This window comes from Cajanus cajan, chromosome 9, assembly GCF_000230855.2.
Source record: "Cajanus cajan strain Asha chromosome 9, NIPB_CcT2T_4, whole genome shotgun sequence".
NCBI lineage: Eukaryota > Viridiplantae > Streptophyta > Magnoliopsida > Fabales > Fabaceae > Cajanus > Cajanus cajan.
In genome coordinates this window covers 8,715,230-8,741,053 of record NC_138525.1, presented here as the reverse complement: position 1 = coordinate 8,741,053, position 25,824 = coordinate 8,715,230, and the positions used below count along the sequence as shown (strand labels likewise).

General features: G+C 32.0%; 1 protein-coding gene and 1 long non-coding RNA gene across 2 annotated transcripts; one reads left to right on the top strand and one right to left on the bottom strand.

The window, feature by feature from the left end:
* Nucleotides 1–8,156: 8,156 nt before the first annotated feature.
* LOC145951723 (uncharacterized) lies at nucleotides 8,157–11,412 on the bottom strand. Its single transcript, XR_014429607.1, has 2 exons — nucleotides 11,187–11,412; nucleotides 8,157–8,433 (listed from the first exon to the last, which is right to left on the bottom strand). It is a non-coding gene; the product is annotated as an uncharacterized LOC145951723 (long non-coding RNA).
* A 517-nt stretch (nucleotides 11,413–11,929) lies between these two features.
* Nucleotides 11,930–12,529, top strand: LOC145951918 (uncharacterized). The gene has a single exon (XM_083064107.1). The coding sequence runs from the start codon at nucleotides 11,930–11,932 to the stop codon at nucleotides 12,527–12,529; it is 600 nt and encodes a 199-aa protein (XP_082920233.1).
* The last annotated feature ends 13,295 nt before the right edge of the window (nucleotides 12,530–25,824 follow it).

The window sequence follows — 25,824 nt, the reverse complement described above, 5'->3', positions numbered from 1 at the left end:
CTTTCATGGAGTTAGACCTTTAGATGCTTAGATTAACCATGTAGTTATATTTCTTGTTTTTATTAATATATCAAAATCCTGCGTGACTCAATGTTGGTGTCATTCTCTTCGTGTTTATGTTTTCTCTTTGTCGGAATTAATAATCAAAAAAAAAAAAAAACCAACTTAGTTGATTGGATATGCTTTCTGTTTATTCATTTTCTCATGCAGTTTTAATCTTATAAAAATGGAGTTGAGTTCCCATTTCTCATCATAATTTGTTTTGTTTTTCACGTTTTTGTTCTCATCTCCCCGGAGAGAAATTGAAAAATTAACTCACTATAATATAATATATAGAGTTGTTACGTACGCTCAAAGTTGAAAAGTTTCACTACATTAACTCATAAAAAATCTTAAAAAATACTAATTTAATTATAAAATAAGCAATTTAAATCATATTTATAAAATAAAAAATAAGACAGAATTATAGAGATTAAATTTATAAAATTTCAATAATGCTATAAAATATATATATATATATAAGAATTAATAAATAATAGAAATAAAAATTTATTAAAATTATAATATATAAATTCATAAATTTAAGGTGAAAAGATAAAAATATACTTAAAAATTATTAAAATTAAACTATTTTCATATATAATAATATTATTACAAAGAAAATTAGAACATATAAAATAAAAATAAAATGATTAAATAATTTTAAAAAATAAAATAATAAAATATCATAAATATTATATAAACAAATTATTAAAAATATAAAATATAAATAAATTAAGATATTTTTACTCTTTGTTTATTATGATAACTACACAATTATTTTTTTAATAGATAATAACTCAATAATTTCACTTAATTAATTTAAATAAAAATTATTATTTTTCAAAAATAAATTACAATTTATGTGACTTCAACGTCCCAAAACACTAATGAGAAACCTTAATGGTCTCTATGATTAGGGACGCCTGCACGTCTACCATTATCGGGCAAATACCCCCACTAAATCTTCATATCAATTTTTCATATACACATTTTTATAAAATATCTTAATTAACTTATCATTTAAAAAAAAAGTTAAGTGTGTCTATTATTCTCTTGGTATTTTATTATATAAAAATAAATAAATTAAAGACAATAAATTAATATTTTGAAGTATTTTTATAGTATATATACTATTAATAAAAAAAAATATTTCTTCTTAGTGTATATAAATTTTAAATTAATTTATTCTTATAATAATTTTTAAATAACTTTCTTTCATTATCCTTTATTTATCTATTCTCTATTTTTCTATTTTAACATTTAATTTCTAAATACCTTTATCCTTTAAATAATTATCATTATTTTTTTTATTTTTAAATAGAAATACTTTGTACCTTTTTTTTTCCTAATATATTTATATACATAATATTAATTATAGTTATTAAGTCAGTAAAAGAGTGATTATTGACCCAACGAGACCTATATTATACTATTTTTTAAAAGAAAAAAAGTTTAAAATTTTGATACAAAAGATAAATGATTAACTGATTATTTAATTATTTACATAGATATTTTGAAAATGAAAAAATTATTCAATATTTTAGAAATAAGACTTCTTAGAGAGTAATTATAATTTATATTTATATTTTAAAAAATATTTTTTTACAAAATTTAAAAAAAAAAAATATTAAGTTATATATTTAATATTACGAGTCGATATTTAAGTATCACCTCCATTATTTAAAATTTTTGAATTCGTCATTATAAAGAAATATTTATCTCTAACAACATATATAGTTATGTATTCTATAGAAATATTTATTCTTTTCAAAATAAAAGAGATAAATATGTCATCTAATTTTTAAATCTGCATTTCTTTCTTTTTCTCTCTCTTCTTTCTTAAAATCTTGTCAAATGTGGGAAGAGATTATTTTTAATATCCTTCCCACATTCTCACTAAATTATTTTCTTTTCTCTCACCTCTCTTTTCCACGTAAATAAACCATTTTCTCTCTCACTTTATAAATAAAGCATGCTTCTAAGTTATTTAACAGTGTGTCTAACTTTATTTGTGATATCTTTAGAGCAAATTTAAGATCAAAATGAATAGCTTTATGCAATATACTAGAACAAACACTAGTGTTAAAAAGACTTTTAAAATCGGTTATTTTTAACTATAAAAATCGGTTCTGTAATCGATTTTGAAAGGGCTAATTTTAAAAGTTTTAAACAACTGATTTTAAAAGTTAACTTTTAAGATCGGTTATTTTATAACCGATCTTAAAAGTCTGGCTGTGGAAAAAAATTAAACTGGAACGGGCCGTTCCAGTCTGATCAAAATGCCTACAAGTAAACTTTTAGTACGGGACGTTCTCCTTCAGAACGGCCCGTTCTCTAGGGAGAATGACCTGTACTCCTTGAAGAACGGCTCGTTCTCAATGGAGAACGGCCCGTACTCCTTGGAGAACGACCCGTTCTCCTTGCAGAACGGCCCGTTCTCCATGGAGTATGGCCCGTTCTCCTTGTAGAACAGCCCATTCTCCTTGCAATAAAATTTTAAAATAGAGGACAAGAAAAGAAATTATTATCATTATCTAAATAATGGTGATAGTATCATTTATTTTTATCCATAAAAAGGATTTGTTTATATATTCCATACAAGTTACAATTGAAACTTAATTAATTTCCACAATTTCTACCGGGTCCTCCAAATTGAAGAGAATATCCAACTTCTCCTTTTTGATCTCAGTAGTATTCAACACAAAAACAGTTAGTGTTATCATTATATGTGTTTACAATATATTTTGGGGGTCCTTTTCGTACTATTTATTTTTATGTCCTTATTTGTGTTGTTTATGACAGATGCTTCTGATAACATTTTGATTTCCATGATTTTAATATTGAGACGTAAAACGAACGAATTATAAGAAGATATGACATAGAAAAATTAATGCACACTTTTCTTTTATTGCTATTCAAAGCCCCTGATTTGTGCCAGTTGTCATTTGTGGCAAATATGCTTCGAAAGGAGTACAGAGAAAAGAGAGGAAAATACCTATTATTAGGAAACGTTAGGATACTAAAAGATAATTACAATAAATAAAGACTAATGCTACTTCATTCATAATTTAGAAGAATATCATCATTAACGTTGATTCTATGAGTATCATCATTTTAATTTAAGAAAAATGGAGAAGATGAAGAAATAATAAAATAAATAAAAAAAGAGAAATAGAAGAGAGAAAGGTAGAGTGAGAGTAAGAGTGAGAGTGAGAGAGAAATAGAAGGGAAAAGAGAGAGAAAGAGAGAGAGGGAGAGGAAGTAGAGGAACAAGAAGAAGAAAGAGAGGGAGAGTGAGAGTGAGAGAAAGAGAAATAGGAGAAAGAAAGAAAGAAATTTTACATTTTAAAAAAATAGGCTAAAAACCTATTTTGGTCCCTTATAATAATTGTTTGTCTCAATTTAGTCCCACTTTTATTTTTGGTTTCAATTTGGTCCCAAATAAATTAATTGATTTCAATTTGGTCCCTAATAAATTAATTGGTTTCAATTTGGGACTTCCGTGCAAATTATTTAAAGGGAGTTAACTGCTGCATAAGTGGATGCCACGTGGATGCATAGGTGGATTCCACGTGGATGCCAATTTTTTTGAAAATACCTGGAACCAGAACGGCCCGTTCTGAAACCAGAACGGGTCGTTCAGTTTGCACTTTTGGTGTGTTAATTTTTCATCCGGAACGGCCCATTCCAGGTGCAAAATTAACACACTAAAAGTGCAACCAGAATTGGCTGTTCTGGTTTTAGAACGGGTCGTTCTGGTTCCAGACTGTAAACATAAAACGATTAATGATTATAGTTCACGGTTGTGAATCATAGAAGGAAAAAGACCCTAGGTACAAAGCATTTGAAACACTGAATTTGGTAATATTGTCAATAGAAATTGATAACTTTAATTGCTAAACAGTTAGGCTATATAGTGTATTATTAAGGACAATGTAAAGTATCACTAAAGACAATGGTAGCAGATTTTATTTCATTTCAAACTAGAGTAAACCACTTACTACCAAATTGACACTATACAGTAAAGGATGAAATGACATGGTATTTTTCCTTGAAGAGGTAGAACCTGAAGTAAAGGAAGTAGATACATAAGACTAACATTTCACCACACAACCATATACAGGGACAGATCTAAGTTAATCATAGTGGGGCACTTGCCCCCACTAAAATTTTTTTCATTCTTTTTTTTATGTATAAAATATTAATAATTTTATAAAATATATATTATTAATTATATTTTAATTATGTTGATATATCTAATATAATAAATGTATTAATTTTTTTTATATTTTATTTTATTGTTTAATTGTATTTTATTTTGTGGTAAAATTATCTTCATTTTTAATGAAGAAAAAATTTACTTACTTCAAGAGTAAGTCTTGATAGATTTATTCTATTTAATAATTAATGTTCTATATCAAATTTTTAAGAATTTAATTGTTAAACTAAAAAGATTTTCATGTATAGATCAAATTTATAAAATTTTTTAAAAAATTAAAAATCATATGATACTTCGTTAAATTAATTCAAATTAACATATAAAATATTTTTGTTTTAAATGAATGTAAAAATTTAGAAGATACTAAAAGAAAATAAGTTAATAATTTTATTATATTTATCCCATTAATTTTTATAATTTTATTCCTCTAATTTTAAATAAGTTACAAAAAATTATAAAGTGACACTTAAATATTTCTTCAAATAGAAAGAGAAAAAGAAAAAGTTATTACTTTATTTATAAGACAATTGTATTTTATAAAAATAAGTAATTTTAAAATTTTTACCATAAAAAAATATTTTTCAAAATTATTATATTTTTTAATAAAATTAATAAATAATATTCTATTCTCAGTTTTGGAACGGGCCGTTCTGAATACAGAACGACCCGTCTGGTTTCAGAACTGGTCATTTTGGTTTCAGAACGGACCATTTTGGTTTCAAAATGGCCCGTTCTGATGTACTCTTGGTGTGTTAATTTTGCATCTGAAACGGGTCGTTCCATATGCAAAATTAACACACCAAGAGTGCATCCAGAACGGGCCGTTCTGGTTGCAGGTGTTTTCAAAAAAATTGGCGTCCACGTGGCATCCACCTATGCATCTACGTGGCATCCACGTAGCCAACAGTTAACTCCGTTTAAATAATTTGGACAGAAGTCCCAAATTGAAACCAATTAATTTATTAGGGACCAAATTGAAACCAATTAATTTATTTGGGACTAAATTGAAACCAAAAATAAAAGTGAGACTAAATTGAAACAAACAATTATTATAAGGGACCAAAATAGGTTTTTAGCAAAAAAAATATTGTGATATTTTTTATCTATTAAAATTTTTTCCTAACTCAGAAAAAGTTGCTTCTTATCTGTTGAGAAATTTGTTTTTTTTTTGGAAAAATATGATAAAAATAATTTTCAAAAATTATATTTCTAAAAAGTTATATAATTATCAAATATAAGAAATCAAAATTTATGATTTAAGATTATAAATAAAATAAAAATATTTCACGTACTAATATTTTTTTTTAAAACTTTTATAATAGACATTGTTCTTAAAAGAATGATGAGAGATTATATATATATATATATATATATATATATATATATATATATATATATATATATATATATATATCATTCATATATGAAATATATTTGAGTTTACTCATAAGAATGTATTATATATTTGAGTTTACTCATAAGAATGTATTATCTAATATGAAAATATTTGTCTTGATCAAAATGTAACAAGTGAATGTATATTATTTTTTTATCAATTCTTGATATTATTATACTTTATATATACTATTATCATTAATTTTTAATTATATAAATAATTATATATTAGATCACTCAATTTATTGCATGATATCAAATCTAGTTAGTATTTAAGATCATAATGGGAAAGGGAAAAAAGAACTTAATTGGTGAATTACAAACACAAAGTTGCTACTAATATTTATTTCAAGAAAAATATTGGAAAATCTTTAACATTGAAAAGTAAAATGGACGAATAGAAAAAGATATTCCATAGAACAATAGTCCATCCATGATTGTTAGTCGAAGGCCTTGGTTTGTGCAATATATGGTTGATATGCTTCGAATGAAGTGAAGAAAAAAAGAAAGAAAATTAAATATTATTCAAGAATATAACTACAACAACACCTCATTCTTTGTTTTCATAAGTTAAGATATAACTTTATAACCTAGTAGTGATAGGAGTGATGATTATAAAGGTCTCATCATTTTAATTTACGAAAACGATTAATTACTTTCTATTTTTAAGGCCTAGAGTCCATCATAATAGCTTTCCAAAACCATAATGAGAAAAATGAACCAAAAAAATAATAATAAAATTAATGAATTACAAACGCAAAATTTTCACTGAGGTTTATTTTAAGAAAAATATTGAAAAACCTTTAATTTGGGAATCAAAAGATATTAAAACACTACATATTGATCATAAAGATGACTAGTCCTTATTTATCGAGTAAAATTAGAGTGTTTTTATAAATTTTTATGTTACTCTTTAAAATGGAATAAAAATGAATTAAATTCAAACAAATAAATGATATATATTTGAATGAAAATTGTGAAAATTAAAATTGACTCCACTGTTTTATTCTCACTTCACATGTCCTTTGGTGAAATAAGAATCTCATAGTCACATAATTTTTTTCTATAATAAACTAGTTCGAATAATTAATTAATTAATTATTATTATTTTTATATATTATTTTTTATGAAACTTGATTTTGAGAATTAAATAGAAATGGATTTTTAATTAGATTCAAAATCATCTAAAACTGTGTTGATTTTTTTAATTCAAACTTGTAATTTATTGATTTTCAATTTAAAATAAAGTAGAGAGAGAGAGAAATTTGACATAAATATGAAATGGTAAGAGTTTAGAAAAGAAATTAAAATTAAAAAGTGAAAAGATTAAGTTTGGGGAAGAAATAGAAATTAACATTAAAAATAAATCTAAATTACTAGAAAGAAAATGGTGATTAATAATGTTGTAATAACTCGTTGATCCATGAGCACTCTTAAAACTTAAGATCCTCTCCTCTAGGCCAAGGCCAGTTAACATGTTTTAGTGTCTATAACATTCTTAGCATCAACATATTAATACACATCATTTATATGCATTATCTTAAGTTAATGAATATAGAGATCCAACATCATCATACAAGTATATATAACATACCAATGCTTAACAATAGTTTCAATCATACAACATCTATATATATTATCCCAAATTAATACATACATAACTATCATCATCATTCAATACACAACATGCAATAGAGTCAACAATTATAGTCGCATTCACCATACAACTCACCAAGCAACAAATATAAGCAAAACAACTCGTGCTTGGCGCAACTTACTTTGTGCCCAGTGCCACTAGAGCAAAAGACTCATTGTTTTACCCACACCTAATGTCACACAACTCGTGCTTAGTGTGGCTGAGGTAGGGAATCCTTGGGATCTCATGTCTAGCTTGGCAAAATCTCGCACTCGACCTTACTCTAGCCTAAGATGATTCTCTCTCCTCACATTTGATGCTCCTCCTTTGGCCCCGATGCCAATCTAAGTAGAGGCAATTCTCCCACCTCACGTCTGACACCATTCAATCCATGAATGACGTCACTTCAACCTAAAACAGTTCTCTCTCCTCACGCCCAATGCCACCAATTCTACACTTAGCGTGAGTAGAACATAAGCCTTGTGTTGAAGGCACACATAGTGCAATGATGAATTATGCACTTGTAGACTCACAAAATTGCCTCTTTTTCACCTAAAAATTAGTAAACCAAACATCCAAAACTCTAACCAACAAGTATACATCATCTTGAATTCATTTAACACCATAATTTGAACATGTAACAACAAATAAGATCAAACTGTGACATCCTCTACCCCAACATTAATACACAATAAATGTAAACAATAATTTTTTTCTTTTTGAGTAAATAAAATCTTTCATAGTTGATAACATCTTTCATGGATAAAACAATTGTCTCAAATATTATAAGGTAGAAGATTCACATTCGTAACTCATAAATCATAAAAAGTCAACATGTAAGTATCAAAACTCAAGAAATCATATAAAGAAAAATATAGATTAATTCCAGCAACGGTGGCAGTGCCTCCTAGTTAGGAATTAATTTATAACTTCCAAATCATGTAATAAAAATAATATGACAAAGATGCACATTTTGGTCTTTTATTAAGAACGTTCAAAATTAAAAAAGAAAAGAAAACTAAGGCTTTTAAAACAATAACATCCTAAACTAAGCCTAGTTATGCCCGATGTCACATCCTATAAGAGCATGCCCAACTAAAGCCTTAAGCCTCATCACCAACATCCTCACAATGATGATCACCTGCAACATAATTTAAACATATACAAGAACAACTAGGGAGTGAGAAACATATCACTCAGTTTCAGGTGCAAAAATAAAGGTTAAATAGCACACACAACAATCATAAGTAATAAACACTAATCACATATAACAATACCCATACATGATCAGTATCACATGTACACTCATTTATCATGCTATGATGTCATGGAATCGACTCATAAATGCATGCATGTGGCGCCATACGGAAGTTTCACATTTCATCACTGGTGACCCTAAGATACACCTGGTTACATCATTGGTAATCCTAAGGTACACCTTGTTAGCTTGTTAGATCACTAGTGACCCTAAGGTATACCTTGTTAGCTTGTTACATCATTGGTGACCCTAAGGTACACCTTGTTAGCTTGTTACATCACTGGTGACCCTAAGGTGCACTTGTTTAGCTTGTTACATCACTGGTGACCCTAAGGTACACCTAGTTACATCACTAGTATGCAGCCTCAGCGGCATACCTGGAGTTATATATGTATATGATGCATGTCATACATTCATTATTTCATTGACGCAACCTTTGACTTATTACAGAATTTCATTTAGTACATCATGTCATCATTTTTCATATTCTCATAATCATAACTTGTCTCAATAGTCCTTTCTTATGTTTCATGTCATTTGTGCATATTTCACATAGTCATGTCATAATTATTCCTCATAAGGTCCCCACAGGAATCCATAGAGAGCATTCTTATTCATATTAAAACTTATTTATTTTTAACATTAATTACATATTCATTTATTACTTCCAACAAGGAACAAAGTAGAGCAAACAGAAAATAAAACAGAACACATTAATACTTTGCATGTTCCTAGAAGCATGCAACAGGCAAGAGAATGGGAGCCAATCCGACAATCAAACTACCCAACAATTATTCCCACACCTCCAAGCGAGGTTTCTCACTCCCCCTTACCTGGATAAGCAGGAGCTGAAACTAGAACAGAACCTTGTTAATCTCCTTCTCTCGGTTCCCTCTTTCTTTCTCTCTCTCTCTATCTTTCTCTCTCTCTCTCTCTTTCTCTTTCTCTCTCTAAAATTTTACCTTCTTAGTTATAATTTTTTTTTCACCCCATGCCTCCTATTTATAGGCATTCAGGGGTACCCAGAACGACCCGTTCTGAATCCGGAACGGCCCGTTCTGGAGCCATTTGTTATATGCAAAATTTACAACTGGAATGGCCAGTTCTAAAATCAGAACGGCTCGTTCTAGGGTTCATTTTAACACACATTGAACATAATTAGAACGACCCATTTCTAACTACGGTTTTTAGGCATTTTTAGAATCTTGGAACGACCCATTTCACTTTGAGAATGGTCTGTTCTGGAATAACTCAAATGGGCCTCTTTACTAATTTGGAACGGCCCGTTCTGGTCCTTCAAAAATAGTTTACTTTCATCATTTGGAACAGCCCGTTCCACTTTTTGGAATAGCCCGTTCTGGCCTAAAAAAATAGAATTTTATATAAAAATTTTCATAAATAATTTAAATTATTACAAACCTTTACAATATTCTATAAAACCCCTTTAATTAACTAAAATAACTATAAAAAATATTCTTCATAAATATAAAAATAAATAATAATTAATATTGTATTAGTAGAAAATTTGAGATATTACACAAACCATAAATTTCATACTCATATGCCCAAACACAAAAAAAAATCATTCCATCTTAGATTCATTCACACCATCATGTATTTAACATCATAGTGTCAAATGCAACTCAAACTCCAATACCAATATGGGTTCTAACTTCCCTTGTCTCGACTATTAGCCAAATGAGAAAGTAGGAGAGGAAAAAGAAGGAAAAATGAGCTTTGAGAAGCTTTGCACCAACCCACAACCTAGATCCTCGACTAGAAGCTTTGGATCAACACTCCAACAACAATCTTATGAGCTCAGGATATCTAGAAGAAGATGAAGAAAGGTCAAAATCTCCAAAGTTCGTCTCGCTAGAACTCTCTAAGGTTCTGAAGAATATAAATTCATGAGACATAATTCTTAACATAAACCTTATATACTTCTTCCCTTAAGATCAAATTGGACATCAAGCCAGAGAAACTCTCTAAACACCTAAGGACTCCTCAAGAGTTCCTTAACTTCTAGAGTATCTCAACATTTCACCTCAAAGTAGCCTTACATAATTATTGCTAAAAGCCAATAATTAACAAAGTGTAGTTCAATACTTATTACAAAAAAAAAATACTTATCAAAAAACTAAACTAAAAAAAATAGGAAAGGGAAAAAAAAAAGAAGAAGAAAAATAGATTGAATCTGCTACTAAAAATACTTATAAAAAGTTTACTTATTTGTATTTATATACTTATAATTTATTAGTTATTTTTTTCTACTAATTGCTTAAATGTTAAGTGTAAAACTCATAACGGGTCATTACATAAGGGTATAATGGATAACATAGTAATTAATGTTATCTTAGAATTTTAAAATAACAAGTAAATAAAAAAATTACTAAAAATCTGACAAAGAGTAAATAGTTACTAATTTTCGTTAAAAAATGCATTTCACTTCCGACTTAATGTGTTTAATTTAGGAGAGAGGTGTATGATTGTGGCCTTTTGTTCCTTTGTTCGTGATGTTCAATAAATGGAGTCTGAAGTTGGGTGAGGGGTTCTTATAATCGCAGGAAACGATGCTCATCTCCCTCTAATGACATTTCTATAAAAAGGGAAAGGGGGAATATGTATTCTTCACTAACTTTCTCCCTTTCTCTGAATCTTTCTTCTTCATCATGCCCCCTCCAGTCACTGACCAACCCCACAAGGTGGGTTTCCTCTGCCCAGACTACGGTCACTGGCACCCTCGGTGGTTGACGCCACTACTCATCATCGTCATGGTCCTGGTGGGGATGGTGGTAGCGCTATACTCATCTGGGCATTGTACAAGGCTCAAATTGCACGTAGGCAACCACCACCTCCGTCACCACATCTGCCTCCGCAAGAGCAAGTGGTGGACGACGAAGAGGGGTCAGTGTAGCCTCTTCCTCTTCCACGGTTTGACATCTTTCATGGAATTAGACCTTTAGATGCTTAGATAAACCTGATGGATAATTTTTGCATTTTTAAATAAAGCCCTATTTCTCAGGGTTGAACTAGTTTGTCAGTTAGCTATTGTTTAGGTGTGTGTAGGTGTGCGTGGCCTACTTTATAGCCATGTACATAGGTGTGCATAGGTGTGTGTGGCCTACTTTGTAGCCATGTACGTAGATTCAGTTTTTATCTTATGGATGTAAAGGCTTATAAAAGTCATGCTCTTTCAATTGAATAAACATCAGAGTATTCTCTATTCACAAATAGTGTGTGCACAAGTTATGCTCTGAGTTTTTAACAATTGGTATCAGAGCTCTATACGGGACCTAATACAGTGTGAACTGGTGTGACGTGAGGGAAAGGAGTGAAAAGAGTGGGAAACAGTGTGAGTGCATAAATAGAAGAAAGAAAGATGTCTGGCTCAGAGAAATTTGTTCAACCTGCCATTGACAGGGAGATATTAGACACTATTCTGGACAAGAGTACGTCCAAGAAGATTTGGCAATCCATGCAACAAACATTCCAAGCCTCAACCAGGGCCAAGCGAGCACAACTCCAAGCCTTGAGACGTGAGTTTGAATTACTCACTATGAAAGATTCTGAAACCATTGATCAGTATCTGGGACGTACACTCAGTACTATCAACAAGATGAAGTTGAATGGAGAGGTGATGGACTCAAGTACTGTGGTTAGCAAAATACTTAGATCACTCACCCAAAGATTCAACTATATGGTTTGTTCAATAGAGGAATTTAATGATTTGAGTAAACTAAGTCTTGATGAACTCCATGGAAGCTTACTGGTTCATGAGCAACGAATGCAGGACTCTCAACCCGATGAACAAGTGCTAAAAATTACTCATGATAGTCGATCAAAAACAGGTCATGGACACATCCGAGGAGGTGGTAGTCGTGGTCGTGGAAGATGTCGCGGAAGACAATCACTGAATAAAGCGCTTGTAGAGTGTTTTTGGTGTCACAAACTAGGACACTTCCAATACGAGTGCCCATGAGTGGAAAAACAAACGCATTATGCAATGTACGAGGAATCATCAGGGGTAGAAGTTGAAGTACTATTGGTAGCATATGAAGAAACAAATCATCAATCTGTACAACAAAAAGATTGGTTTCTTGATTCTGGTTGTAGTAACCATATGACCGGAAATAAACGGTGGTTTACCAAGATACACGAACAGGGACTGTGTAACACCGTCAAGCTTGGTAATGACACCACTATGACAGTAGAAGCAAAAGGGGACATTCGAGTTAGTATTAATGGTTGCTCAATTATCATCATAGATGTATATTACGTGCCAGAACTTAGAACCAATCTTCTAAGTTTAGGGCGACTCCAAGAGAAAGGTTTGGCTGTATTGATTCAAAATGACACTTGCAAAATTTTCCATCCAGATCGTGGATTACTTCTTCATTCTAGCATGAAAGGAAATAGGATGTTTTATCTAACATCCTCAATGAATCCTCGCAAATCATAGTGCCTTTATGTAAATGAATCTTCTGAACAAGAAGTACAACTTTGGCATAAAAGGTTTGCTCATCTGAACTTTCAGGGACTTTGCACACTTGCCAACAAGCACTTGGTAACCGGCCTTCCACCTCTAAAAGCGTCCAAAGAAACATGCACCTCATGTCTCACTGGAAAACAACGTAGGGACACCATACCAAGATAAAGTCCTTGGAGATCCTTGAAGAAACTCCAACTAATTCATGTTGATGTTTGTGGTCCCATTTCAACCTCATCTCACAGCAACAAAAGGTACATTCTGAGTTTCATTGATGATTACTCTCGTAAAACATGGGTTTACTTTCTGCATGCAAAATCTGAAACATTTAGTGCATTCAAAAGTTTCAAAGCCAGTGTGGAAAAAGAAGCCAACGCTTCCATTATCTGTCTAAGAACTGATAGAGGTGGTGAATTTACCTCTGAGGAGTTTGAAACTTATTGCAATCATCAAGGGATTTCAAGACAAAAGACCACAGCTTACACTATGCAACAAAACAGAGTTGCAGAAAGAAAGAATCGCACTATCTTGAATGTTGTTCGAGCAGTCTTACATGAGAAATGTGTTCCAAAATCATACTGGCCTGATGTTGTCCAGTGGTGCGTTCACGTCCAAAACCGGTCCATCATCGGCAATAGATCACCAAACTTCAGAAGCACATTGGAGTGGAGTCAAACCACATGTTGGCTACTTTCAAATATTTGGTTGCATTAGTCACGTTCATATTCCAAATTAGAAGCGCAACAAATTAGATGATAAAAGTCAACCATGTATACCCTTGGGGGTAAGTGAAGAATCAAAAGCTTACAAACTATACAATCCCGCTAACAATAAAGTCATCATAAGCAGGGATGTAGTGTTTGAGGAGGACAAAAGCTGGAACTGCCATGATAGTGCAAAGGATGATACTCAAAAAGGTGAAACCCCAGTCCTAGAAGAGCCACTAGTAGACTCTACCCCACATGAACTTCCAGTCAGTCATGACACCAACTTAGACCCACTGATTAATTCTGATTCAGACTCAGAATCTCATCATCCTCTAACTAAAGGGAGGGCAGCAAGACATAGGCGACCACCTGCAATGATGAAAAATTATGAAACGTAACCTTTATCAATATATATTTTATTTTTAAGGATTTATACATTTTAATACCTTTTATTTTTAAATATTCTATTATTTTAATGAATAGTTTAATTTATTTTAAAATTATAGTATCAATTTGTCGTATTGCGGTGCGTTGCGGATGTGTTGCGGATGCAACACGGTTACGTTGCAGAAAAACATGTGATTTTCGGTCTCATTGCAATTGCGATCTGATGCCGTTGCAGATAAGGCCGCAACCGCAATATTGCGACCGTAATACATGATGCGGTCCATAATTTAGAACACTTTAAAGGAATAACACTTGGGAACTCGTGGATCTTCCAAAAGAAGCTACACCTATCAGTGTGAAGTGGATATTTAAGACCAAACTCAATGAAAGAGGTTTGATAGAGAAATACAAGGCCATATTGGTTGCTAAAGGTTATGTTCAAAGATTCGGAATCAACTATACTGAGGTTTTTTCCCTAGTCGCTCGACTTGATACAGTGCGAGTCTTACTAGCCTTGGCGGCTCAAGGAACATGGGAAGTCTTCCAGCTTGACGTAAAGAGTGCATTTTTACATGGTGAACTTCAAGAAGATGTGTTTGTCCAGCATGCTAAATGGTTTATCAAAAGGGGCAGAGAAAATCAAGTGTATCGTCTCAAGAAAGCTCTCTACAGGCTTAAACAAGCTCCACGAGCTTGGTATAGCAAGATTGAAGCATATTTTGCAAAAGAAAACTTTCATCGGTGCTCCAGTGAACACACCTTGTTCATTAAAATATTTGATGGTAATATTCTAATTGTTAGCTTATATGTTGATGACATAATTTTTACTGGCAATAGTCGTCAAATGTGTGAGGACTACAAGAGTTCGATGCAATTAGAATTTGACATGACGGATTTGGGAAGAATGAGGTATTTCCTGGGAATTGAAGTTATATAGAGTGATATGGGAATTTTCATTTGCCAAAGACATTATGCCCGTGAGATGATGATGGAAACTCTTGGTGAAGGATTGATGTTCATCCAAGCTTCCATGCAAGGACCGTGATGCTTCTTGAGGTTGACACCTTTAGACCTCTAAAATCTCCTTTGAAGAAGCTTCAATGGAGGAGAAGTCCTTGGAGAAGGTTCGGCCACTTCCTAAGCTAGTGAAGGAAGCTCAAGGAACCAAGCAAAGGTTGAAAACCTTTGGTGAGAAACCTTAGAGTGGAAGTTCTCTACGATTTTTAGGAGAGACATTTGGAGAGAAATCTGAAGTTTATTTCTCAAAATGCTCAAAAGTGAGTACAAGTGAAGGAATTACAAATATATAGGGAGAGGTAGCTTCTAGGAGAAGCTAACCTTAACCATGGTTCACTAGGAACCATGGTAAGGTAAGCTTAACTTCCCACGGTTTAGCAAGCTTGTAGGAGAAGCTAACCTTGACCATGGTTCACTTAAGAACCATGGTAAGGTAGGCTTAACCTACTAAGGTTTAGAAGCTTGCAAGGCAAGCTTCAAAAACCTAGAGGTGTAGTTTAGAAATTTGGCCAAGGAGGAAGAAGATGAGCTAGGCGGCCTTTGGTTCAAATTGCTTCATGATTTAATTTGAAAATTCTTGATTTGGTTTAGTTAGGTTCATCATATGAAGATGAGACCTAGCTAAATCAAATCTATGAAAAATTAGGAGCAAAATGAGTCTAATATGCAAAATTTTGCCTAGGCCCAACTCAGGCCCAATTTCTAAACACACTCCATAGCTTTGCTAAATGCCACCCCTTTTTTCCTACTAAAAAAATACAAAATGAATGTATCAACTAGGGAGGTTAAATGGAGTTAAACTCTCCAAGTAACCTACCTTAAAATCAAAATACAAACACTAGGAAAAGCAAGTAAAGTGTCTCACAAATACAAAGGCAAAAATAACCTATACAAGAGACTATGTATAAACTATACAATATATACAAGTAGAACTAGGCCTTCTCTTCATGATAGAGCATTCCAAGTGAAGAATACCTTGGGCTTGACAAGCCCACTAGTCTTCACAAGGTCCAACTCTTCCTGTATTCTTCTAGCCATAGCTCTGGTAACTGGGCCCTTGGCCCATGGTCTATCAGATGTTAGCTCGGTTCAACATGACAAAATCCAACCCTGTTCGCAATCCAATTATGCCAGGCACTGTACTATCCAAAGATGATGAAGGAACATCAGTTGATGCCACAAAATTTAAACAAGTTATTGTTAATCTCATGAACCTAACAGTCACTCGGCCAGACCTAATGTTCAGAGTGAGTCTAATTAGTAGGTACATGGCTACTCCAAAGGCATCACATTTGGCTGCCACAAAACGTATTCTAAGGTATGTAAAAGGTACCATTGAGTACGGTATTCTATACCAAAACGGAGGAACAACTGAAATCACATTCTATAGTGATAGTAACTATGTTGGGGATTCGGATGACAGACGAAGTACTTCTAGAGCAGTATTCATAATAGGATTAGGGGTTGTATCATGGGCTTCGAGAAAGCGGTCAATAGTTAGCTTATCAAATACAAAGGCAGAATATATAGCTACAGCAGCATGTGGCTGTCAATGCATTTGGCTTCACAGAATTTTAGAACATATTGGGATCGAAAGAAAGGAATCAATCACAATTCTATGCGATAACAACTCTGGATCCACTATTCAGCTGTCCAAAAATCCTGTCTTTCATGGGCGTAGTAAGCACATTGCAGTAAAACTTCACTTTCTTAGAGATCTCGTAGATGATCACGTTGTTCAATTGAAATATTGCAATACTCAGGAACAGGTGGCGGATATAATGACTAAGGCAGTGAAGCTTGAACAATTTGAGAAACTTCGACAAATGCTTGGAGTAGTTGATATTACTACAGCAAGCTAGAGAGCTTATGGGAGGGATTGTCGGATTATTTTTGCATTTTTAAATAAATCCTATTTCTCAGGGTTGAACTAGTCAGTCGATTAGCTATTGTTTAGGTGTGCGTGGCCTACTTTGTAGCCATGTACATAAGTGTGCGTAGGTATACGTGGCCTACTTTATAGCCATGTACGTAGATTCAGTTTTTATCTTATGCATGTAAAGGCTTATAAAAGTCGTACTCTTTCAATTGAATAAACATCAAAGTATTCTCTATTCACAAAGAGTGTGTACACAAGTTGTGCTCTTAGTTTTCAACATAACCATGTATGTTATATTTCTTGTTTTTATTAATATATCAAAATCCTACGTGACTCAATGTTGGTGCCATTTTCTGTGTTTTTGTTTTCTCTTTGTCGGAATTAATAATAAAAAAAAACAACTTGGTTTATTGGAAATGCTTTCTATTTATTCATTTCCTGATGCAGTTTTAATCTTATAAAAATGGAGTTGAGTTCCCATTTCTCATCATAATTTATTTATTTTTCACGTTTTTGTTCTCTTCCGATCATGTCATCCCCTGGATAGAAATTGAAAAATTAATTCACTTACTATTGTTGAGCTTAGGAGAGCTGAAGACTTAAAAAGTTTTGGTGATCACAACAGCTTGGACACAACAAGTGTACAACAACAACTTGGAGCACAAAAACAAAGTTAGAGAAGAGTCAAGAAAATGCTTTGAATTGTAGCTATGTAATAAAACTTAGGAAATAAATTGTTGTGAATGATTTTTTATTTGTGTGTGCTTTGTGCATAAGCAAATCTTATCTAGAATCAAGTAGGGAGTAGATGATGATGAGTTAAGAATGTTGGAAAGTTATTTTGAAGCTAAAAATGAAGTTTTAAGAACTAACTCAAAATAATCGATTATTGTTAAATATAATCGATTATTTCAGCAAGTGGGCTAAGTGGAATGCCTTGCTGTAATAATCGATTATTTGCCAAAATAATCGATTATTTCAGGAACAACTCTCTGGAATAATCGATTATCCAGTAAAATAATCGATTAAATTGTTCTTTGTTGGTTTCCAGAAAACCTGAAGAACAAAATAATCGATTATTCTTTAAAATAATCGATTATCTGGGTCTGAGACTTTTATAAATAGCTTGAACTTTTTTAAAACTTAAACATAAGTAAGAACTGATAATAAAATTGTGAAAAACGTTTTTGTGAGTCTGTGTGACATCTTGGAGAGTTTTCTTTGTGAAATCCAAGAGCGAAAATGTTTGTGAAAAGCTTGTGAGAAGATCATCATCATCATCATACTCTTGAAAAAGGAAGATAAAGATTTGTTCAAGAATTCCAGGTGAATTCGTTCCTTTTTAATTCTTTGTGAATCTTTGTGAAAAATCTTGAGAAGGGTTTCTCAATTGGTAAGGTTTCTTGTAGTGGGTTCTACAAGGGGTGCTTTCTTGGGGTCAAGAAAGTGGTTATCTTTTTGTATTGAAGTATATGCATGTGTGTGTGCTTGTAAACCTTCTTGCTTAAAGATAGTGGAACAAATCTTAATCAGGTGGTGATTAAGGACTGGATGTAGGTCACATGTGGAGTGGCTGAATCAGTATAAAAGACTTGTGCAATCTTCTTCAACCTTATCTCTTATTTTGTAATTTCTTGGTTGAGCTTTAAAGAAGATAAAACTTGGTTAACATGTGTATATGAATCTTGATGGTTTAAATCTGTAATTGAACATTATTGTTGAACCTCATTACTGTGTAATCAAGTGAGTATATTACATTCATATTATCATAACAAGTCTTTAGGAGTGCTTCATTTGGAAATTCTGTCATAGAAAAGTTTTGATTGAAATTAAGATCCAAAATACTCTGATAAATTTTTAAAGGGTCATTGAATCCAATTCACCCCGCCCTCTTGGATTGTGCCATTCTTTTCTATCAACTATAATATAATATATAGAGTTGCTATGTACGCTCAAAGTTGAAAAGTTTCACTACATTAACTCATAAAAGATCTTAAAAAAATATAATTTAATTATAAAATAAACAATTTAAATCATATTATTAAAATAAAAAAATAAGACAGAATTATAGAGATTAAACTTATAAAATTTCAATAACGCTATAAATATATATATATATATAAGAATTAAGAAATAATAGAAATAAAAAATTTATTAAAATTTCAATATAAAAATTCATAAATTTAAGATGAAAAGACAAAAATATACTTAAAATTATTAAAATTAAACTATTTCAATATATAATAGTATTATTACAAGGAAAATTAGAACATATAATTAAAATAAAAATAAAATAACTAAATAATTTTTAAAAATGAAAGAATAAAATATCATAAATATTATATAAATAAATTATTAAGAATATAAAATATAAATAAATTAAGATATTTTTACTCTTTATTTATTATTATGATAACTACACAATTATTTTTTTAGTAGATAATAACCTTAATGGTGTCTATGATTAGGGAGGCATGCACGTCTACTACTATAGGGTAAATAGCCCCACTAAATCTTCATTCAATTTTTCATATACATATTTTAATAAAAATATCTTAATTAACTTATCATTTAAAAAAAAACGTTATGTGTGTCTATTATTCTCTTGGTATTTTATTATGTAAAAATAAATAAATTAAAGATAATAAATTAATATTTTGAATTTTCCTGTGAATTTTTTTTTTGCAAGAAATTTTGTAGAAAAATTTCTTGCGAATTTAAAAATTTGCAAAAAAATATTATCCACAAAGGTATTACTTGCAGATAAAATTTTGCAGGAAAATTTACAAGAACGTTTCCTCCGAATTTTTATGAAAAATTTGCAGGAAAAGTCGCATGTAATAAGAGAAATTCTAGTAGTGTTTTCTCTCTCTTCTTTCGTAAAATCTTGTGAAATGTGGGAAGAGATTATTTTTAATATCCTTCCCACATTCTCACTAAATTTTGTAGGAAAATGTTATATTTCTAGTAGTGGACAAAGAGGATTAATCATAAGATTAATTTATAAAATTATTATTTTATTTCATATATTTATTAACTTTTCTTAGTATGTGATAAATAAAATAAGGCAAAACTTAATTTTAGAATAGAAGTGCATCTTTAAGTATGTGGTAGTAGTATTCATAATGGAAAGGTCTCTTTAAAGAGTAATTAATACACTCCAAAACCTCCTTCTACATCCTCCTTTGTTGACAAAAATTGTTAGAAATATATAAATTTGTACGTCTTTATATAATCACAATGGTGTAGATTAGGATGCATAAATTATAATTTAAAATGAAAAATTGTAAATTGCAAATTATATATAAATACATATAAGAAACTGTCACTTATAAAATTGTGATTATATTGTTTTGTCTTGTTACAGATATTCTTAATTCATTAGTTCAAAAACTAATATCACTCACAAAACTGTCATTGGCTAGAGAAGTTTTCATAACCAAATACACGAATAAATCATTACCCACTCAGGTTACCATATGCTGGAAAATCATTTATTGTGCAAAATAACATTGCACGCATGGTAAATTTTTCTTCACGATATGCATCAAACACCTCCACTCCTGTGTCCCATAACATTTTCAAGTCATCAATCAATGGACTAAGATACACATCTATGTCATTTCCTGGTTGTCGGGGACCTGATATCATCATAGACAACATAATATATTTTCTCTTCATGCATAGCCAAGGAGGCAAATTATAAATGACCAACAAAACTGGCCATGAACTGTGTTTACTACTTAAGTTCCCATAAGGATTCATGTCATCTGTAGCTAAACCAATTCTCAAGTTTCTTGACTCTGTACCAAATTCTGGAAATGTTTCATCAATCCTCTTCCATTGCGGAGAATCAGCTGGATGTCGAAGAAAGTTGTCACATTTTCTACCATTTTCATGCCATGTTAGGTTTTTTGCATCTTCTTTAATGGCAAACAATCTTTTAAACCTAGGTATTATTGGCAAATACCATAAGACCTTAGCAGGGGGACCCTCTATTTCTTCCTCACCATTACTTCCATCAGTTTTCTTTTTGAACCGCGACAATCCACATGTGGGACACACTTTCAGTGTAGCAAAATCATTTGTATATAATATGCAATCATTAGGGCACGCGTGTATCTTCTTATACTCCAAACCCATTGGACATAGTATCTTTTTTGCCTCATAGTTGCGATTAGGTAACGTGTTATCTTCTGGAAGCATCTCCTTCAATAACTCCAACAATTCTGTGAAACTTTTATCAGTCCAACCATTTCTTGCTTTTAAACTAAACAATTTTAAAGTTGCTGATAATCTTGTAAACATACTGCATCCTGGGTATAATGGTTGCTCAAAATCAGACTTTAAGGTATCATACACATGTGCTCTTTCAAAATTTTCTTCACCAACATCACGTATCATCTCTTCTAAGTTATCGTTCATCCCTTCAAAATTTTCAGTTGTTGACATTGTTGGAATGTCTAATATTTCTCCGTGCCATGTCCATACTGTATAACTCTTCACAATACCATATATAAACAGGTGATCACGTATTTCTCCAACTTCTTGACGTATCTGATTCAAACATCGAACACATGGACAATAATATGCCCCTTTGATGGGTTTCCCATTTTCTCTTGCAAATTGTAAGAACTCTTCAACTCCATTTCTGTACTCTTGACTAATGCGACTTGCATTCATCCAACTTCGATTCATTATCTATATATTAACACAAATTAACTATTGACTCAGTTATTCATAATTTTTTTAACCTAAACTACAACCCTAAAAAATCGATGGTAAACTAAAGGTCAATGCCTAAAAAAGTCTCTTCTTTAATGCATCTGGAACGGCCGTACTGAAACTAGAACGGGACGTTCCAGATCATCAAATTACAACAAAAAAAATTCCAGCAGAACGGCCCGTTCTGCAAGGAGAACGGCCCGTTCTGCAAGGAGAACGGGCCGTTCTGCAAGGAGAACGGCCCGTTCTGCAAGGAGAACGGCCCGTTCTCCTTGCAGAACGGCCCGTTCCAGAGGAACAAATAGCAAAAAAAAACAAATAAATTACGGGGACAACAAACTAACCTCAAACGACCAACGTGCTGACACTTACAAACTTGGATACGTTGAATGTAGCCGTAAACGCAGAGGGAGACTCAAGTAATTCAGAGGATTTTCGTATAAACTGTGAGCGCGGGAATGAAAATGGGACTTTGGGGGCAATATAGGAGAACTATTACGTCGGATAAGGCGTCGCCGACGTAAATTTACGTCGCCCTTGTTGAACTCCGACGTAAATTTACGTCGGATTTCGGTGGGACCGACGTAAATTTACGTCGGACTACAGGGAACCGACGTAAATTTACGTCGGAATAGTGGTACCCGACGTAAATTTACGTCGGATTGGAGGTACCCGACGTAAATTACCTAATTTACGTCGGTCTAAGAGAGGTCCGACGTAAATTAGTCTCCACTTATTTACGAAACTGCCACCGCGTTTTTACAACGTCGGTGTTTGTGGTTTGCGACGTAAATTGGGTGACAAATACCCTTTTTTGCACTAGTGATTGCCTATAATTGGCAAAGCAATTACTTAAAAGACAGAAGTAATTACTCAAAAAATTTGATAAGAATAAGTGCGGACACGTGGGACTTAATAGTCCAAGAATACAAACCAAACACTTTCCTAACCGAGTTCATGCTGGAAGTAGCTATAAGTTGAAGAGAAAAACATCTAATTCGAAAATATTAGTTAGTTTAAATACATTATGATGTTTTATGAAGAGTGTTCTATATAATAGAAGGGTGGTGAACAAAAATATATCAAGAAGTGAACATAGCGAACACATCCAAAATACTACGCACAAAACAAACTATTAAGGTTCATCAAAAACATCAATAACGTTTAAAAAAAAAAAAACGTAAAACTGTATAATTCAATCTCATTTGGATTCGCCCTTCCATGACCCGAAATTTCAATTCTAAATTGTGAGTAGCTCAGAAGATTAATTGCACTTCTGACTCTTCCAATTCGAGTATTTGGCCAAAATTATGTCACGGTGAAAGAGAAAGCAAAGAAAAGACAGATCCACATGGTCTGTGGCCAAACCAAGCCAGAGAATTTCCCTCGCAAAGGAGACAACGACATCTCAACACACTCAAGAGGTCTTATCAACAAAAAGATGGGAAGATAGGTTGTACCGTACGAGGCTCCTTTAAAGTAGTTTCACTCTACGATAAAAACAAGGTTTTTAAAGCATTAGTGGGCTTGAGGTGAAACGGACTTATCAAATTAATTTAAATATTTAGTTTGAATTTTTCGTAACAGTTGCCAAAAATGTTTTTTCAAAGATAAATTCATGCGCAAGCACGCGCCGTCAAAACAATCAATGTTCTGTCAAATGATCATATGCATTAAATGCAGGATGAGAGTAGGTTTTCATCGAAGAAATATAGTCATTCACTAGTTAAGCGAGTCGACGAAAGATCGGAAAATGGTTCTCGATAGGAATTCAAATCTCTCATCGCAATGCTTACTAGATTGAATTCCTAGGGGGCATCTGTTATGCCTACTCGAAAACTACAGGAGTCGAAATCCATATGCATGATACTACTCGAAAATAAGGTAAATAATCAAACACCTACTAGGAACATGGTACAGGTCTTATTCGATCATACTCGAAATTGAAGGTAAATAGTTCAAGTAGAACATTGATGGGATCGAAAAATAGAGAAGTTATTGGAGGTTTCTTGTGGTTGCATCAAGGTAGTTATTAAACTGCAAGATCAAAAAATAAGATACGTGGGAAGAACGGTTACAAGAAGTTACGTCCCAAATCCACGTAACAAGCATAGTGGATAGCGGTTATTCCCTATAATAATACATGCATGAAGTTAACTACCCTTGAATGGTGCTATAAATATAAGAAAGGTAGTTATTTACATGGGTCGGAAAAACTCATACTAGAACTAGACTCTCAAGCACTCTCCGTCTGCGCATATGGCTTTCGTGCAAGGAATTGTTTTTGGGTATGACTATTTTTCGACCATTTTCCTTTTCTCTATTTAGGAGTAGAATTAGTGTAGTTTCTTAATTCTCCTTTTAATCACGTAGTAGAATTGTATACTTTGATCAATGTACTTTAACATATAATGTAATTTGATCACTATGCGAAGTGAACCATGATTTATATCGTTAATATGCTTGTTGTTCATTCTGTGCATTTGAGTATTCACATACATGAACATCATTGCTTGATAATAATTAATGAATATTTAGAGACAAGCAATCATTAAAACTTTCTACTTTGTCTCTCTTCTTGTATTACATTTCATAATTTCATGAAAATATTAAATACCTAAATTGAAACATTTCCTGTGCTAGTTCGAGTAAAAAAAATCCATAAAACTATTTCTACCGTAAACAACTCCCTTTAATAGCTAAAATGTTTTTAACTTTCTTTGTCTCTCTTTGATTATATTTCCTCGTAAATTCAACCCTTTTTTCTAATTATAGAAAAAACCTTTCGATCAAAAATCAAGAAGAAAAACAAATGTGACGAATTCACAGACTAGATCAATATTTGGGCTTCATAAGGTCCAGTGTCCAACAGGAGCCGTTCCTATTCGAAGAATAACGAAAGATGATCTCATTAGAAACAAATTATTATTAAAAAATCATGTCATGACTAAAGAGGCTCCTGGTTATCATGTAAGTTTTCTCTTATATAATCAAATTTCAGATGTTGTAATTAATTTCTATAAATCGCTCACGTCTAATGTTTTAATTTGAATAGTTATTTAAATTTATTGTGCTTTAATTTGCAGTATGCACAAGCATCTGTTACACCATTGGCTGATCCTTATTATGAAGTTAGTGGACAAAATAGCATTTATAATCCAAGTGTTCAAAGAAAGGATCAAATCTCTGCTTCTCATTTATGGGTTCAAAATGGACCGATACACGCTGTTAATAAAATCACGTTTGGATGGCATGTGAGTTTCAATTGAGCGATTTATAGAAATTAATTACAACATCTGAAATTTGATTATATAAGAGAAAACTTACATGATAACCAGGAGCCTCTTTAGTCATGACATGATTTTTTAATAATAATTTGTTTCTAATGAGATCATCTTTCGTTATTCTTCGAATAGGAACGGCTCCTGTTGGACACTGGACCTTATGAAGCCCAAATATGGATCTAGTCTGTGAACTCGTCACATTTGTTTTTCTTCTTGATTTTTGATGGAAAGGTTTTTTCTATAATTAAAAAAAATGTTGAATTTATGAGGAAATATAATCAAAGAGAGATAAAGAAAGTTAAAAACATTTTAGCTATTAAAGGGGGTCTATACCTGTAACTTGTGGTTCTTTAACAAAGGATAATCAAATGTTGGTTGCTTGTTAATATCAATGCAATCAACAATGTATCCGAACTTGGTCTATAGAATCCAGAATACAATATATATAATTAACCAATTTAATGAGATCAAGTTGAACAAAAAAAAGAAGCATAGAATGAAATTTAAAAAGGCTATGGATGGGAGTACATGAATACTCTTGACTGGTGGCTTGTTTAGGAGCTTTAATTGTCTTTCCAGCTCTTGATCTTCTTTATGTGTATTTTGAATACCATGAACTAAATGGCTAGCCCCGGTAGCCACCAAACACAAGACAAAAAATAATGTATTCATCATTTTTTCCGAATTTCACTGATAAATGAAATGATTGGATCGATGATGATAACCTTTTCGGACTACTTGCTTTTATACCATTTTATTGCAAGAGAATTGATGTCATACTAAAGGTTT

What these genes read in the sequence shown, in the direction of transcription:
- LOC145951918 (XM_083064107.1), top strand. Translation starts at nt 11,930, where the DNA reads ATGTCTGGCTCAGAGAAATTTGTTCAACCTGCCATTGACAGGGAGATA.